Source organism: Thunnus maccoyii, chromosome 9 (assembly GCF_910596095.1).
Source record: "Thunnus maccoyii chromosome 9, fThuMac1.1, whole genome shotgun sequence".
NCBI lineage: Eukaryota > Metazoa > Chordata > Actinopteri > Scombriformes > Scombridae > Thunnus > Thunnus maccoyii.
Window position 1 is genome coordinate 7,462,160 of NC_056541.1, and position 19,276 is coordinate 7,481,435.

Sequence of the window (19,276 nt, forward strand, 5' to 3'; positions counted from 1 at the left end):
CTCATCGTCCAGTTGAATCCAGATAAAACAAACGCATCTACAACACACACGGCGGCACGTTTTGAGAGCACAAACCAGCTCTCTCATATTTGCCCCTATTTGGAAGTACGAGCCGTGCAGGCGGGAGGTGTGTTCGATTACGTTACCACGTTGTGCCGCTCTGTCCACCAGAGGGCGGCAGAGAGCGACATCAACGCTGCCGCTCAGTTGAAAGGCTGCGAGCCAATCAAACATTGTCAAGTTAGACACGTTTATCAGCACAAGACCGGAACGTGGGTGATTGTTTTCCTTCAAAATGAAGTGCAAATATATCACTTAGGCAATTTATTAAGCAGCACAGGTGTACTCCATTAGAAAAGACTAGTAAACTCTGCAAAATTATGAAGCTAACTAAATTAATAAGGATCAATAGATTTAAAATGCATACAATGCTGTGATGTTTTCCCATCTTAAATGTACAACACCTTCAAATATGTTCAACTGGCATGACAGGAAATCAAATGACCTACTGTATGTCAGTCTAAAAGGGTGACTGACCTGTTGGAAAATGAAAAGATGGGGAAACTTTGATTTTGATTCCAAAACTTTTGATTCAAGTGCAAAAAGCAACCGATGCAAATTAAGTTTTATGTTAACAATTGTGTCCCATGAGGATAAAAGTCATGAAAGCGCAGCATGCAAATGTTGGAGAAACTCGTCTATCAGGCCACTTTGTGACGTTTATAAAATGTAAATTTGAATCCTTGTAATCCTCAGCAGAGGAGCCAACAAACAATACATTCAGAACCAGATTTTTACCTGTGTCAAAACCTTTTGCTTCTATATTGGATGAGCCTGTTCAGATCTGCATTACTGAGTTTTAGCCACAACTCTTTTGATAATCAATGAATTGTTTTGAGTGCATTTTTACACATAATGACTGTGTGGACACTGAGTAATTTTTGGCCCCCATCACTTACATCGGAAGCACATTTAAAGGAGATCTTTTAATATCCAGTATGAACAGGAGGAATGATTACAGTGAGGAAAACCTCTTTCAGTGTTCATATGGACACCTGATTGTTGTTTTAAGACAGACTTGAAAACTTGTGAACCTATGCTAATTTAAAGTTCTCATAACCAGTGGTGGAAGAAGTACTCACATCCTTTACTTAAGTAAAAGTACCAATACAACAATGTAAAAATACTCCATTACAAATAAAAGTCATGCATGAAAAATCCTACTTAAGTAAAAGTACATAAGTATTATCAGCTAAATGTAGTTAAAGTATTGCAGTAAAAGTAGTGGTTTGGTCCCTCTGACTGATATATTATTATATATGACATCATTAGATTATTAATAGTGAAGCATCAGTGTTAGAGCAGCATGTTACTGTTGTAGCTGCTGGAGGTGGAGCTAGTTTCAACTACTTTATATACAGTTAGCTAGTTTAGTCCAGTGGTGCTCAACCTAAGGGTCGGGCCCCTCCAAAGGGTCAGCAGATAAATCTGAGGGGTTGTGAGATGATTAATGGGAGAGGAAAGAAGAAAAAACAAAGTTCTGATACACAAATCTGTTTTTATTTTTGGCCTTTCTCCTCTGATTTTTGATTTTCGTTGAAATATTGGATCATTTGAACATTTATTGAAATGAAACTTTACTTTATTATTCATTGAAGGAAAAATCACTATTTGGTGGAGCTGTTAACAACTCATAGACATCTGAAATGTGACCTCGACTACACACTGCTTTTTGTAAGACGTCAAAAGCCAAAAAAGATTGGAAACCACTGGTTTCATCTTTGACAATGTGAAACTTGTTATATTATCCATTGTGTCAAATCTTCATCTGAAAAGTAACTAAAGCTGTCAAATAAATGTAGTGGAGTAGAAAGTATAATATTTCCCTCTGATATGTAGTGGAGTGGAAGTATAAAGTAGCATCACATGGAAATACTCGAGTGAAGTACAAATATCTCAAAACTGTACTTAAGCAGTAATACACCATTAATATGAGCGCTGTGTTTTATTCTGGAAATCTTAGCCGGAAGTCACGTTGATTCGGTCAGCTAGCTTGATCAGTAGTCGCTTGAGCGCGGCGGTAGCTGCCTGTCAGATAGTGGCGAGAGACGCAGAGAGAGAGAGAGCACCTAACCTGGTCGCTACGTCTTTCTGAATCAAACCCTCACTCACTCGGCGCCTCTTTAAAGGCATTTCACCGCTCCAACGGCCGTGTAGCTGCCGGGCGGACCTGTGTTTTCAAACACCAGATCTAACACGAAATAACCGTTAACGTTTTCGGTTCAGAATAAGGGAGAAGAAGCGAGAGACAGACAGGGGAGAGACATGGCTACGACAACCTGTACGCGATTCACAGACGAGTATCAGCTTTACGAGGAGCTGGGGAAGTGAGTATCTGTTGTTGTTGCTGCTGTTGTTGTTGTTGTTTTGAGGTGTTCGTTTCGGGTTTGTTTGGGGTTTTGCTTGTCTGTCAGTTAATGAAGTGTCATTTGGATAAACGGTTGCTGGTTTCCAGGCAGTGCACAGCAGAGCGACTCTGCAGGCCAGCAATGCACACAAGTGTGTTTGTGTGTGTGTGTCATAGGCTACTTTCGGGGACATATTTCAGACTAAAGACCGGTTAATTGGAGACTGCTTGTCCAATTGAGGACAAAAGCGGTGTCCCCAATTAGTAAAAAGCTGATTCTGGGGTCAGTGGTTAAGGTTTATGGTTAGGTTAAGGTTAGGGTTAGGGTTATGATTAGGTAAGTAGTGGTTATGGTTATTGTTAGGGTAAGTCTCCAGGAAATTAATGCAAGTCTATGTCATGTCCCCAAAAGTGACCTCGGTCAACATGTGCGTGTGTGTGTGAGTGTGTGTCTGTCATAGGTTTCTTTCGGGGACAAATTTCAGATTAAAAAACAGTTAATTGGGGACGGCTTGTCCACTTGGGGACAAAAGCTGTGTCTCCAATTGGTTAAAAGCTGATGTTTGGGTCAGTGGTAAAGGTTAGAGTTAGGGTAAGTCTCCAGGAAATTAATATAAGTCTACGTAATGTCCCCAAAGGTGACCTAGGTCAACGTGTGTGTGTGTGTGTGTGTGTGTGTGCGCGCGCGCGTGCACGCGTGTGTGTAATGTAACCTAGTACATTTACTCAAGTTCTGTACTTAAATACAATATTGAGGTACTTGTATTGTAACTACTTTATACTCCACTACATTTATTTCTCAGCTATAGTTACTAGATACTTTTCAGATCAATATTTTATACATAAAACATTTGATCATTTTGTTATATATACACTATTATAAGTAGATTAGACTATTCATTAGTATAAGGTGTTCAAATAAGCTCTACCGGCTTGATTACATTAAAATACTGCTCACGTGTACATGTCAGTGAATCAATATTACACTCATTTATATATGATAAATATAACACTCTAAATTGGACCATTTTGCATAATGAGTACTTTTACTTTTTATACTTTATGTACATTTTGCAGACAGTACTTGTGTACGAAGATTTTGAATGCAGGACTTATTAGGATGTATTTTTTCACTGTGGTATCGCAACTCTTACTTAAGTAAAAGATCTGAGTAGCGTACTTAATCCACCACTGTCTCTGTCTCTCTCTCTCTCTCTCTCTCTCTATCTGTGTGTGTGTGTGTGTGTGTGTGCTTTTTTCGGGATGACAGTTCTCAAAATACGCATCTGTGTGTGTGTGTGTGTGTGTGTGTGTGTGTGTGTGTGTGTAAGTCTCTCTAACACATGCTTGCTCTTCGCAGAATATTTTGTCGTGTATGTTTGATCTTCACAAAAACAGATGTGAAAAAAGAAAGCAACTATAATATCTGCAGCGACACGTTCAACTACAGAAACGTGTTTAAACAGCGGTTTATGGGAAGTCATTTTCTTTTACAGCTGTCTCTCCATTATAGAGAGCAAGGAGTAACAGATTTTTCTGATGAATGTGCATGAAAATGAAATCTTTTATGGTTTCACACATGACTTTTTCCTGCCTGGTGTGACCAGAAACCCTCTTAAAGAATGAATTAATGTCATCTGCAAAGCCAGAAAACAAACATCTGTATAGAGAAGTGCATTCCTCTGGTTATAAAATTACATTTTACACGCCAGCTTTTTGTTTGTCCTTACCTTATTTGCCATTTCTCCCTTTTTTTCTTCATGTGACATCCATTTAAAATGATGAATTAATGCCGTCTACATGTACACATATTTGTAGAAATGCAAGAAGTTCTATAGCTTCATTGCACGCAATGTGAAAGAGTGACAACTCTTCCTTAGAGGGCTTTTTTGCAGCGTTGTGGTGACAGATAACACAAGATAAGACTTGCACTGGCGCCAGGTCAAACAACTCCCTTCCAACTCTGTACTTACAACTATACAGTGGTGAAAGAACCTAACTACATTTACCCAAGTACTGCACTTAAATACAGTTTGCAGGTACTTGTACTTTGAGTATTTACATCTTATGGTAGTTTATACTTCCACTCCACTACATCTCAGAGGAAAATATTGTTTTTTCTACTAAGGGTGTAACTGTTCATAAAATTCACGGTTCGGTATGTACTTCAGTTTTGGAGTCACAGTTTGGTATGATTTCGGTACAGCGGGAAAAAAAAGAAAGGTAGAAAATAACATTTATTTTGAAAAATGCAAATATCCATAAATGGCTCATTGGCTGTTAAAATGACTGAAACAGTTTAGTTGTGCTGCAGTGGAAAAAATAAAACAACCTTTCTGTTTGTTGCGAGGAGTCAGGACACCTGCTGACAGCTGTTTGAAACTAGCTCCACCTCCTGCAGCTACAACAGTAACATGCTGCTCACACACTGATGCTTCAGTATTAATAATCTAATGATGTCATATATAATAATATATCAGTCAGAGGGACCAAACCACTACTTTTACTGCAATATTTTTACTACATTTTGCTGCTGATACTGATGTACTTTTACTCAAATAGGATTTTTCATGCAGGACTTTTACTTGTAATGGAGTATTTTTTACATTGCTGTATTGGTACTACTTAAAGGTGCAGTGTGTAGGATTTAGTGGCATCTAGCAGTGAGGTTGCAGATGGCATCAAACTGACTCCCCTCCCCTTCCAAGCGTGTAGGAGAACCTACAATGGCCACAAAACTAGCGAAAAACGCTAAAGGCCCTCTGTAGAACCAGTGTTTGGTTTGTCTGTTCTGGGCTACTGTAGAAACATGGCGGTGCAACATGGTGGACTCCATGATAGAGGACCCACTCCCTATGTAGATATAAAGAGTTCATTCTAAGGTGATGAAAACACAATGGTTCGTATTTTCAGGTGATTATATATTAATTAAAACGTACTTATGAATATTATATCCCATTTCTGCCAAGTCTGTTCTGCTAGATGCCACTAAATTCTATATACTGCACCTTTAATCTGAATACTTCTTCCACCACTGAAACTGTGTTAACTGTACTTACACACATTTCTTTGTTGCAGGGTATCTTATGACTTGAAATGGACAGAATTTCTCCTAACCAAGAACCATACCGATCATAATTTAAAGGACACTGTACAAATATTGCAGCAAAATGCTTAGATATATTATAATTATTAATATTAGGTAAAGTGTGTGATTATTATTAATAATATTACCATAATTGTCATCAAACATCTGTAATTACACCACAGAGAAGTCTGATGTAGTGCCGTAAGAGACTGAAAAAAAACAACACAGAGTTTGAATGTCACAAATTCACTCATACCTCTCTCTGTTCATACAACTATTAAACTAACTGTACTATAATGTTACCATAAAAGCAGAGTAGTAGTCTTTGAACACCACGCAGAACAAATTATAGTGATACCATAAGAGATAAAAACAAACATAAAGGTCAATAAGGTCTTACTTCTAACAAACTCACTTCTGAACCCTGGAGACTCAGTTTAGGCATCTACAGCACATTGCAACGTTATATCATTAGGATAGGGCAGAGGGGTGAGGGAAACAATTGAGAAATCACTCCTTATTAGGTGTACGTTGTTTACATCGCTGCTGCAGAGTGTCACGCCGCTCGCTAGTGTTGTTTTGATTATCATGCATATCACTGGTTATTTACTGACTGCTTGATTGGCCCCATGCTGCGCAGCCAGTCACGACTGGGATGATAACTGTGTCAAGAAAAAAAAAACAAGCAAAATATTTCATTTTATTTTACAGTATGTGTCATATTTATTTATGGATTTCATGGAATAAAAGCTACACTCTGATGTAATTTTGAGAGATGTTAGGACAGACTGTAACAGCCCTACAGGAGCTTAGAATGTGTAATACTCAATAGTGTTTACAGTAATTATTCTTTTCTTACAGTATTTTTACCTATTGTACTGTATATTAATCCTGTAAGTTTTAGATTGACAGTCCAAACACTTTGCTAACTGTGCATCATAAATAATTAATATAAATGACCCTGATTGTGAATCAATGAGTAGCAATGATAAATGCATACATCATTTTACTTCAGGGCTATTAGCATGTTGTAAATTTTGTTTTCATCCTTGGTTTGGCTTTTAAAATGAACAGTTGCAGACAGGCTTTTGCCAGGACACCAACAAATTGAAAACTCACACAGTAATTTAATGCAACAATGAATTATCAAACTTTTTGGGGGGGCTGCTTTTATTTGTTTTTGTGTTTTATATATTTGCCCTCTTGCCTTTGACCTGCCTCGTCTTCTTCTGCTTAAATCAGTGGTGTGCAGGGTCTCCATAACCCCCAGAGAATGAGAAGGTTTTTGCTTGATTTATTATGGAGTTAAAGCTGCCAATATAAAATATTTTGCACAAATATTCACTAATTGAAAGTAGCCAATTAAATTTTGACCATAGAAAGATTTTTCCCTTTGAATTATATATTTCGTAGGGTTAAAACGTTCAGTTAAAATGCCTCTGAAATGGCAGACGGAGCATCCGTGGATGTTTTAACTTTCTTTTGAAATTAGTTTTGAGGCGTATTATTTTTGGTATGTTTTTAGGTGTTAACAGGTGTTGATGGCAGCTCATCGCTTCAAAGGCAGGTGAAACTCAAATGTCTGGCTTTTAAGGCTAGTAAACCAACGTTATTGGGTATTAAAATAAGAAATATATCAATAGAAAAATAAGTTTTAGTGAAATGATATTATTATTTTTGTAACATATGTTGCCTTAAAGGACTACTCTACTAAAAGCCGATGTTTTTGAACATTAACCCTCACTTCCTGTTGGCTTGAAAAGTGGCTCTGAGAAGATAGTTGGAGTTGCTACTTCATGGAGTGAGCTTGCTACAGGTTGGCTTGTTGTAATCAACCATGTTTGCTTATGTTGGCTATGAGCATTAAATATAGGCAACTACAACAATTAAGCGGTGGCCTAAAGGTTAGAGAAGCGAGCTTGTGACCGGAGGGATCACCGGCAGGATAAATCTTGGTGGGGAAAGTAAGAAGCAGCACTTGCCTCTTCTTCATTACCACCACTGAGGGACCCTTGAGCAAGGCTACAGTGGAGCTGCTCAGTGGTTTGCAGATCAGACTGTGGTTGTACTGGGTAGTTTCCAGGTATAAATGTGTGACTGTGTGAATGTGATCAGAGTGTTACTGAAAAAGGTATCATTGCTCTCAGAGGAACTCCCCTGAATAAATAAAGTTTAAAAAAATGTATTCGGCATTCTTTTGGTGAAAATATGAGTGTTTTTAAAGATATAGAACATAAGGATACAAAGAGCAAAGAGGTGAATTGAATGAGAAGTTTATGTTAGTTTTTTTGCCATGAAACTGGGTCACCGTTTGAATTCGTTGTAACTGTTGTAACTCTAAGCTGACTCCAGCTTAAGTGAAGTAGCAAGCTACAAATTTTCAGAGCCTGCCTTCAGGCAAGTATTTGATGTCTATGGTGGGGTGTTCCTTATAAAGAGATACTTGAGAAAAGCCCGATATGATAGATTGAGCTTTTAGTCAACCGTAAATGGCTGGTCATCCGCCAAACTTAACTGCTGTAGTAGACACGGGGATCAGACAGATTTACAACACTGCCTCACCGCTGTGCATGTTTTATCCCAAAAGTAATAAATATTGTTAGTAGGGAAGGTTTTGCCTGCTTAACTCCTATATATCCAATATATCCCAAACCCTGCGAGACTTTGTGCTCCTGTCGTGACTCTTGATTAAAAAATATGTTGCTGAAGAATGCAACCGATCAAACGTGCAGGCCTCGCTGTGTTCAGATACGTCTCAGCTTCTACACAATACGCTCCAGTCAAAAGCACTGGCTTTGAAGCTCCCCAAATGAGAGAGACTAATCTGTACGCCGCGCACTGTGAAATTTCTCTCAGAGACCAATCTTATAATTCACCCAGTCACATAAAGCTGGGAGGAAAGAGTGCAGAGAATGACTTGGCTTCTTTATGATAATGCTCTTTGTAACTTTATAGTACTAATCCAACATCTGAGGAAAGGTAATTGCTGTGCACTCCCTCTCTACTGGTATCACCTTCTCATCATGGCTGCTGACATTTAAGCATTGTGCCTTTGCTTTAGTGTGCTTAGCCCATTTTTTACATTATCATAAAGTATATCAATGTGTTTTAGATATTGAGTAATGTATGGTACAGCTGAAGTGACTTGAAATTTGTCACAATTTTTTTCTGTAATCCATCACAGTGAACATCATGTCTGCTTTTGTTGCTCAAATATATTGTTACTGTTGGGTTAGCTTTTTCTGCTGCTCACAGAGCAACATGCACCCGTGTGCCACCCTTTAAATGTCAAAAGGTCAAATTATCAGAGATAAGAACACATCACAGCACACATGGCTACAGTGAAGAAAGGATACAGAGAAAGGAAAGACGAAAGAAAGGATCTTTAACAATTAAAGTAGACGTGAAATTCACTGTGATCAAGTAAACTGTTAGATCATTTTCATATAGTATTAAAATGAATGGAATCCAATAACTGTCTGCATTTAAAAAATTATAATATTCAAAAATGTAAAACATCACACCACAATATGCTTTGAAATTGTTAGCAACACTGATACGTATTAGCTTTGCATAGTAAATGGGCTAAAATGTGCTAAAACACTTGAATGGTTCTTTTAAAATGTTCAAAATTAGTCAAAATATTTTTTTCATATTATAATTTTACATATTCACAGATTCACATATCAGTATCTTCTTATACTTAATACAGACCTTAAAAATTAGATAACAATTTGAATCCCTCCTATTATAATGTTAATACAAATATCCAGCAGTCCACGCATTGGGGCAGATTTTTATTTCAAGGAACAACATAATGAACATTCACACAGTCTTGAATGCAGCCTTTTGTCACTTGACTCATTGAGAAACCAATTCAAAGGATGATGCACAAAGTCTGTCTGTCAAACAGTTGCTAAAAGGAAACCTGTAACAGTAGATAAAGATTATGAAAAAGTCTTCATCTTCCTCTCTGTTTTTTTTTTCTTATATCACCCCATTTGACTCAGTTAGATTAGAGGCGTTAGAGTACAAATATATAAACCCTGCAGTACTTAATTCATCTACATTACACGGACCTTGTGAGACTGTAACGGCATTTATTTTCAAAAATAACATCGGAGTCCTTTTTAATCTCTCTATGACCACTTTCTGGGTGTCAAACCAGACTTCGAAAAGCGATGATTCATGGGCTGTTACCTTATTTAACTGTGTGTGTGTCTCTGCGTGTGTGTGTTAAAGCATATTTAGCCCCGACGATAGATACTTACCTCACAGAGTGTGAACTTTCCAGGCACAGCTGTGGAGTTTGGTGTCAGTAACATATGCGTTTGTTTGTGTGTGTGTAGCTGGTGTCGCCCATGCGGTGCTTATACACAACTGTGTGTCGGTGAGTTTCGTGCTTTTGGGTCTTATTTCGCCACACATGGTCGCTTAAGAAAAGCACTTTACTAGCACATTGATTGTTACCACTTCACGTGCTAACCAGACAGTTCAGGTACTGAGACGGTATTGAAATACCATTTAAATTCAGCTGGGTTTTGTGTTTCCATGTAGACATTTACCCCAATGCCCCCTCATTGAAGTCACTGGTCAGTTGGTCTTTCACCTTTGACCCTGACCTTGCTGGTTGTCTGTAACTGTCTCAGTGTGGAGGCAGACCAGTGGCACCACTCAACCTTTCACCGGCAGTAAGACTGGGGCTGATCTGACTAATCAGACCAGTAAGGTTGTGTAGCCCTTTCTCAGCAGAGTGGGAATCGATTGCTGTTAGGGTTCGGCTGCTGTCAGTTTTTGAAGGATATTTTTGTGTTGAGGCTGCTCATAGACATTATGTGGAAATTTTCCCTTCTCATAGCCAAATACATCCAGATATTCAGTGTCTCCTGTCCCAATTTTATATAAATTTGGCATTATATTGTGGGGAGTCAGATAGCAGCAAGGGCAGTAACTGGCTATGGGAACAAATATCAAAGTTCAGACAGAGTAGCTGTGAGGCATTTTATTTATTCTTTGATTTTGTGCCTGATGAAGTGTTTGTGCACCATGACAGACTTTTCAAGGTATAGGACTGATTCACTGAAGCTGGATTTGTCTCTACGAGGCCATTTTAGCCCCCTTTCTCAAAATGCTTGCCGAAATGTTACTTAGAATATGCTCACTGTGTATGGGAGCCTCATGGGAGCGTATTAAGCAGACAAATCCTGGCAGTGTAGACTTTCAATGTAGCTAGCCACAGTTAACATGTGAGCGAGTGACATCAGGTCTATTCTGCGTTGGGTCTGGAAAAATGATAGCTGTACAGAAGAGGTTCTCAGCTAAATTTTAGCCATAGTAAGCAAGCCGAGGTCCTTCACTACTCTCTTTGTCATACATGAAGAAGTTGCTGATGATACCTTTCCATTAAATGATGATGAATCATGCAAGCTGAGAAATGTGAATTCAACTGGACTTCAGATATCCACCTGTTTGATTTTGGTGTATGATGGATTTGCCCACTGATAGCAATGTACTTTTTCTGTGTTTTACAGGGGAGCCTTTTCAGTGGTGCGCAGATGTGTTAAGCTGTGTACAGGACAGGAGTACGCCGCCAAAATAATCAATACCAAAAAGTTATCTGCAAGAGGTAAGCACAAACATATTTTAGGACTTTTCATCACAGTCAGTCTCTCCTGGTTCACTGTCTTTCCACTGCTCCGCTGTGTATGCAGTACACACACGGAGGGCCCAGCTCTGCCCTCGCTGAGAAAGACCAGAGAAACAGTGAGACTGTGACCATAAATGACAGCAAAACGCAGTAGAGATTATTTATAGAGACTGTTTATTTATGTGCACTCGTTCCACTTCAGCTCAGTAAGAGAGTTTCTACTGCGTTTTGCTGTTATGTGCCGTCGCGCTGCTCTCCTCTGCTCTCCATGGTTCAGCAAGGGTGGGGCTGCACGCACAGCGGAGCAGAGGAGAGACAGTGAACGAGTCAACACCAACTACACTTGTTATGTTAGATAAAGTGCAATAAAAGCTTTGCGAGTAGAAAGCCAATAAGAGTAATGTAATAAGTGCAAACCATGGACAGACGACTTCGGGGGGGACATGAACCAGAAACTATTTATTCATTGAATTTACAGAAAATGTGCTATATCAGGATCTGTATCGTGATCAGGATATGAGATTTTGCCCTAGTCTGAGACCAATGTGTTGTGTACCTTGTCGGAAAGTGGTGCTTTACGAACCACATTGGGTATTAGGTAGGTGGGGTCTCCAACAAAAACAGGATAGTCAAATTTCACATGTTAAATATAGCCGCAAGCAGCAATAATCGGGGTCCAAGCAGATAGTGAAAAATCTCAACATTTAACATTTTTAGAGCAGAAGACAAGATCCAGATGACTTGAGAGATTGAAATGATGAAAGAATTTTGACTCCAGGTCCAAGCCGTTTCAATTTCTTTATATATGCTCCTGCTTGTCATGTCCTCCCAGTTGAACTCATGGCTGGCAGGTAAAAAGAAGCCAATGATGATGCCAGGTGTCACAGAGGTAGGGTATTTAGGGCTATTTTATGGAGCATTGGCAACCTCCCCGGGGTGATTTACTAGTCACAAATAGCGCAGCATAACGGGAAATGGATATCAAAAGTTCTAGGAAATAGGCAAAATCAGCAATTTTAAGGTACACATGACAGTCTTGTCCTTAGACAAACTGATGTCACAGTAAACAGAATATACTGCAATCTTCCAAGTGCTTCACCTGTTTCGTCAATCGATTGATTCATTGATAAATCTAGGCTGGAGAATATCTGTGATGTGGCGCACACCATTTACGCATGCACCTTTTAGAGTGTCGTGCACTTAAGTGAAAAAAATCACGATTTGACAGACGAAAGTGTCCATAGGGATTTAAATTTTATACAAAGATGAAACAAAATGATGAAAAATAAGCTTGTGACAAATAACTGTGTTGATTTTGTAGGCCTGGGATGATATGCTTATCTCTTACTCGGGTGCCGATTCGATTCAGAATCGATTCTGGATTGAATTCATAGAAAAGGAGGCACTATTTTCAGTCTCTTGTTCCGGTATACTGTGTGTCAAACCATTCACTGTTATCCTTATTCCACTGAAATGCAACATGAAACATAACTGGCAGATAAAATAAATGATCCGCAGCCTTTTTATATTTTAAAAAGTTAACTGCATTAATTAATGACTTAATTAATTGGAAAGCATTGTAGAGTCTCCTGCCTGTATGAAAATAACAAAATGAGGGGGAGGTGGAGTGCTCCGATGTGTTTTTAACGTCATGTCTCCAGCAGTGGAGACATCGCTGTCCAACACGCTGAGTGGGCGCAGAGTTTTTGAGGTGAAACAGACTGAGCACTGAGTTATTTTCTTCAGCTCAGAGTTGGTTTAAGTTGTTTCAGTGTGGTCAGTCGGTCATGTTTTTCACTGTTGGAGTTTGCAGCCCTGCTCCACTAATGTTGGTCTCTGAGTGACGGCATAGAAAGTTCACAATATACTTCAAATTCATCTCGCAAAGGTAATTACTTAGTCATTATATCAGAAAATGATTGCAACTGCTGCCTTTTTTGAAGATGAATTACAAGATAACTCTAGCGTGTTTGGGTTCTGCACTGCAGTTGAGTTCCGCCTTTTTCGTTTCGTCAAAGGCGGCCCACCTTTGAGTTAGATAGGCGGGGAAAACCCTGCTCTTGTACCTGGATCTGTAGGAAAGGTTAATCACTTTTGTGTTTTTCTGGCACTTTGGCATTAAATAATTATTTAATGTGGAGGAGGAATTTCATAAAATAACTATAGCTGTCAGGTTTGAGTACTTTTAATATTGATAGCTTGTAAACTCAACATGGAAGTTAAGTTCCTTTCACTGTTACACTTATAAGAGTGCCAGATAATGCTTTAAAGGTAACGTAATGTGCTTGAGGTAATGGATATTGCAGTTCGTCATACCCTTTTTTTATTTTTGCTAATTAAGAAAATATCTTTGAGGCACTTTAATTAGTGTCACATGCTATGCAACCAGTTGCAGTTTACGCCAAAGCCGAGGCTAAATGCCATGGCCATAAAGACCAATCCAGCACTACGGTGGTTGCTGTGGCTCTTCCCACCACCACTTGCCCAGTGTAAATCTCCTGCTGCCCCCGCTGCCTGGTAACTGGAGCCCCACTGGCGAGGCCCTGCCATGTGGCACCACACTGACACTTGACTGTTTGGCTTCACACACGCACACGCACACACACACACACACACACACACACACAAATGTGGCCACGGCTTGTGTGTGAAAATGTTGAGTGTGGAAGAATAGGCATTTTAACAGGCATTAGCAGAGGGCATGTAGAATGTCTCAATTCATTCATGTCTTGAAAGTCTGGACATATCAGTTTGTCTCTCATAAGTGTCAGTCTCAATTACTGCATGTTTGTCAATCAGTTTACCTTTTAATATCTGGTAATACGTTCTTACTAAATAATAAATAAAGTATCAGTTTTCTATATGGACCATTAATGAATGAATATGAATATCTGATACGATGTAGAGGGGTGTTTTCAATGATTAACTTGCTGGAGACAAAAAATGCAAGAGCAAAGTTGTTTGAAAATGTTAGAGGAGAATGTTTGTATATTCAGTTGGAAGTAATTTGAATAAATTATATGATGCTGTAATGCACTTTCTGCATTGTATTTCCAGCTTCAGCAGACAGACAAGAATGAATATCGCTGCATTCACTCATAAACTTTTGTGCAGTGAAAAATCCAAATGAAGTGTGTGTGAAATCTGGTTATCAGCCGTGAAAAAGGATGATAAACAGCCATTAGTTTCACTTTGAACCAACAGAACAGGAAAGTTGGAGTATAGTGGAGTTACTGTAAACATACACATATGCCATCAGCACAGCTGATGACTACATAGGTTTAATTTCTATCTCATGCTAAGAAGTTGTACTGGTGTATTTCAGCTCTTTCAACTTTCTTACTTAGCCTCAAATGTCATACTAATCTTAACCTAAAGTTGTTTTATTTGTTAACTTTTTTAAGTGAATGTGTGGCATGTTCAGTTTTTACTTTTGTGCTAGTGTCTGCACTTCATTTTTGTCCACAAGATGGAAAAAAGGAAAACAGCGATATTATATCAGAATTTATACTTTATATCAAAACAAATAAACAAAAGGAAATGACAATCAACCATTTATTAAAACCTAGCTGGCTGTGTAAATGGTGTGTGCCATCATTCCTTGCAGCAGTTTTGTCACTCTTGTCATATAGTTACCATGTATCAGTGCAGCGAGCATCTTTTACTGAGATTAAACCCATCCTAGATTATCCTGCTGCTAGTAGCAGGAGGCTAACAGTTCATCCCAGCGATTGGCTTGATGAGACCTAATGCAACACACACAGAATAAATAATTCACCTATAGGTTGTACTATCATTGGACCTATACATTTCACTCCAGCTGCTTTATCAGGGAGTGCAGCTGCTTGCAGCTTTCCACCATATTTCTAAAGCACAGAATAATCTCCCTGCTCCAACATTTGATAGGAGGACGGATCTGTCCTGACTGAGTGGTGCGCGAGGCTTGTGCTGTGCTCCTCACTAATGGATGAGCCATGTTCTATGAAACAGCAGAGCAATGTTCAAGCCGGCAGAGCCGCTGCATACTACTTCTACTCCAGGTCCTATTTATAGCTCCATGACCTATCTGACATGGGTTGCTACAGCCAGGTTTTACGGCAGCTATGATGACTTGCTGCTATACTTTAGAAGTGGGATTTGCTTCAGGTCGTTTGGTTGTTGTCATATTTGCCGGGCAGCAGGTAAGGTCAGTGAGCTGTGAGCCTTGGTCAACTTAAGTGGAGCGTTTGTTTAGGGACTGGCAGATGGAGATGGAAGCTAAGGGAAGGGAGGGGTCATGTGAGAAAAGGCACCCCAGGCACTTGGCAGCTGAGGGCCATGCGCCTGTACGCCTACATGCCTTTAGCACGGGACTCTCATCTGACTCTCCCTTTCTGTCTTTCTGTCTCTCTCTCTCTTATTACACATACAAACACTCATATACAGATATTCAGACAGCTGTAGAAGAGCTGAGACTGTAATGCACTCACAACTGGACAGTGAACTAATACTTGTTGTGGCTGTTATAGTAATCTAAATCTATTACAGCTACAACAGCTCGATTAATATTGTTTCAATATTAAAAGAATTTATGAATAACATTGGATGAGTAAGATAAAAAAAAAATGTGCATAATATTACATACCAATGCATTCAGCCAGGCTTCTCCTCTGTGTGTAACATCCTCCAGCCACCTCATCCAAACGGTTAATTCCAATCCAACACATGTCAACAGGAAATGTAGGCCAGGTCTGTTGAGCAAGGCTTCCAGCCAATCACAGAGCTTGTTTATTGGCAGTGATCTCTGGACAGGAGTTGCCAGAGGTTGCTGTATGGCCTTGTAATTTATCATGATAGAGAGGAGTTGTGCTTGTGTGTGTACAGGTGTGTATTTCTCTCTCTCTCTCTCTCTCTCTCTCTCTCTCTCTCTCTCTCTCTCTCTCTGTGGTGCTTGAGATTCACCTGCAATGCAGTAGCAGTGATATGACCTGGTTTTGGCCAGCCAACTTTGTGTCAATGTCAAAAAACCAGGACAGATGTAGTCACCTTAGTAGAGTGCATATTAAGTCTCATTAGCTGCAATAAGAGATGTAAACATTGCTTGGAATTTGACCATATGAGAAGACTATGTATTGGTAACAAAAAAACGTACTAAAAAAAGTATGATTTACTGTCTACTAACTAATCCAGATTTACTAAAATGGATTCACAACCTAGACCTACATCACCTGCAAGACTGTCATCATTATACAGGTTATCTCATACAGCTACGTACTGTCACCACCAGAGGCGTCCAGTTTAATAATTTGTTTCTAATAATATGCTCCTGCTGTTTGTGTTTCTTGACAAGACATCAGGCAGATATCAACAGACTGCCGGCTAGTGAGTGTTACCTAACTAACAAGCTGGGACAGACTGAATAAAGTAGAATCTGCAAACTGTTCAGTCAACTCTCAGCACTCTCGTAACCAGAGAGGATGCTTCACAGACCAGTGTGCAGAGTCATCCCTCTCATAGATGAGACGGTTATATGCTCTACGAGACTCAAGATGACTAATGTAGCCAGCCATCATCTGTTACTTTTGGACTAAAAGTAACCTTTTTGTGCAATTGCAATAACTCGATTTTTACCATTTAGACATGTTACACGTCATGCAAAACCAAATATTCTTATTAATCAAATTAATTTGATATATTGCACAGCCCTAATCTAAAATTTAGAGGCTGTAAGGCACTATATCTCTCTATCCTGCCATTACTGTAAAATCTATAGGAAACAACACACTTAAAGATGGCTGCCTCCCGACCTCCCTGACCACAGTGCAGTTCTTACTCAACATTTCCCAGCTGGCCAGAGTCATGATAATGTTTCAAGCAAATGTTCTGAACAATGGTTATATCTGGAGGTGGCTGTCTTTTTACATCTACTCCCCTCTCGAGAGTTCAGTCCTCACTGGTGATGATTAACCTACATTTATTCCTCTCCTCTCCTTTAACACATAGGTTCCCACAGACTTCAGCTAATGCTGTCCTTGGATATCTCACTCAGTGAACACTCAGTGCTTATGTTCCTCTCTGTCATCTATCTCCTTCTGCTTGTCCTCTTTTTTTCCACTTCCTCTCTCTGTCCCCTCAGGAGGAGTCCTCACCCTTCTTCCTTTCCCCACCTTCTCCTCTCATTTCTTGTTTACCTTGCTGCATCAGAAGTGCAGGATTGTATCTGATTGACCAACTGTTTGTCTGACTGAATAAATGAATATTTGACTGGCTCACTGAGCACTGAGGCAGCTTGCACTGCCACCGCTACAGGGCCACAGTTTTGCAGTAGACAGTAAACTAACTACAGTAATTACCACACCAAGGAGATTATGATTTGACCAATTTGTGTTTACAAAAACACATTATGTTTATTAGAGGAATAAAATTATTTTAATCGGAAGAGATTGGGCATTAACACATTTACTCTTTAAGAATCTTCTTTGGAAAATCAGGTGCATTTATGATTGTCTATTGCTTTTGACATGTATTGTGTCTCCACTGTTGGTATTCCACAAATGATTAAAAAACATCTATCTTTTTATCCATCGAGAATTCCCAAATCTACAGTATAAATATGTAGATATGTTGTATGTATGTATGTATGTATGTATGTATGTATGTATGTGTATATGTATATATATATATATGTATATATATATATGTTTCTCTGTCCAGTCTGTCTGCCTGTCTGTCCAGCCAGCATAGTTACTATCCATCACTCATCGCAGTCATCCATCCATCCATCCATCCATCCATTCAACCACTAACCCATTTTCATTCTTAGCTGGAACAGCATACATAGAAAACAGTGTCATTCAGCTGACAAGCTACGTATTTTCAAAACACCAGTTGTGGGAACATTACATGATGCTCTGATAACCTAGACCATTTTGACAATTCATCCACTGCTATCACTGCCTAAACTCCCACACTGCCCCTCACCCCAGGTTATCTCACACAATGCAGATTGTACATGCTTTCTTTATGCTCGGCACTTGGGAAGAGCAGCCTTCGCAAAACCTTGTATGAGGGGTCTGCCATAGGTAGATAGATTATCTGTCATGCTGTAGTGTTATCTCCCATTCATCCAACCAGCTTGATAAAGCAGGGATGAATGACCTGAATAGAGACCTTCCTTGTTACAGAGGAGGTTATATATCTCATCTTAAATCAATGTCCAACATTACATCCCAAGATAAGTTCTCTACAACCCATATGGTTTTCTAGCCCCAAAAGACCTAAACCTTTGGCAATACTATAAAGAAGTATAGTTGATAGTATACATCACAATTTTTCATGCTTAAAAATAACAGAACATCACTGTGTTTGATTGTACTGACTTTTCTTTAAAACTCAATATGTTTATGAGAGGAGTATAGGTGAAAGTGAAGAACTATCAATTTTCTACTTAATAGTTAATAATCATCATTGAAAGTTTTTTTTAAGTAATCAAAATTTCCACTTCAGCCTGTAGTGATGCAGACCTGCAAGTATGTGTAGATGACAAAGGCTCAATCTGGCCATCTGGTAGACTAAGCTAAGATGAACCATAGTGCTTACTCAGAGCCAATTCTGTACTTGCAGAATAATGTCAGCAGATGCCACTGACAGAATGAAATATGATGCTTGTGCTTATGATGTTTTCCACCATTTGACATTGTAGTATGATGGATAACATATCTGGGAGTGTTCAGCACAAGCAGACAGTTGGCAATATTTAAAACACAGGATTAAACCCGTCAGGGAGAGTTAAGCTGAAACTGTGGTAGTGCATAGTGAGGAAACTGTAAAGATGCGGTGCAGCACTTATCCAGGGCTGAATTTAATATACCTCTTCCCAAATGATTAACAAATATTCCAGCTATGTACTAAACTGTCTATTTTGAGCTCCAACTAGCTGAGCCAGTCAACATAATGCTAAAAACATTGTAACAGGCCTATGCAATGTATCATGCCCTTGTATGAAACATTACAAAATATACATGCAAACCTTTTTAAATGATTTACAACCTTCTTTTTGGAAAGATATATCAATCTTTCTAGTTTCATCCAATTAGGGATGCACACATCCAACCTTTTGTCTCTCAATTACCTGAATATCCATCCAATACCAGCA

General features: G+C 39.1%; 1 protein-coding gene across 10 annotated transcripts in view; it reads left to right on the forward strand.

Annotated features, from left to right (window-relative positions):
* Positions 1-2,056: 2,056 nt before the first annotated feature.
* Positions 2,057-19,276, forward strand: part of camk2b1 (calcium/calmodulin-dependent protein kinase (CaM kinase) II beta 1) — an 80,371-nt gene continuing 63,151 nt past the window's right edge. For 3 of the 10 annotated variants that reach the window (XM_042422097.1, XM_042422098.1, XM_042422099.1), the window contains exons 1-2: positions 2,057-2,387; positions 11,027-11,121. In XM_042422097.1, coding sequence (XP_042278031.1) covers positions 2,326-2,387; positions 11,027-11,121 — 157 coding nt within the window. In that variant the 5' untranslated portion in view covers positions 2,057-2,325. The remainder of the gene's footprint in view (positions 2,388-11,026; positions 11,122-19,276) is intronic. The other 7 variants (XM_042422106.1, XM_042422102.1, XM_042422103.1 and 4 more) reach the window with 5 other exon arrangements.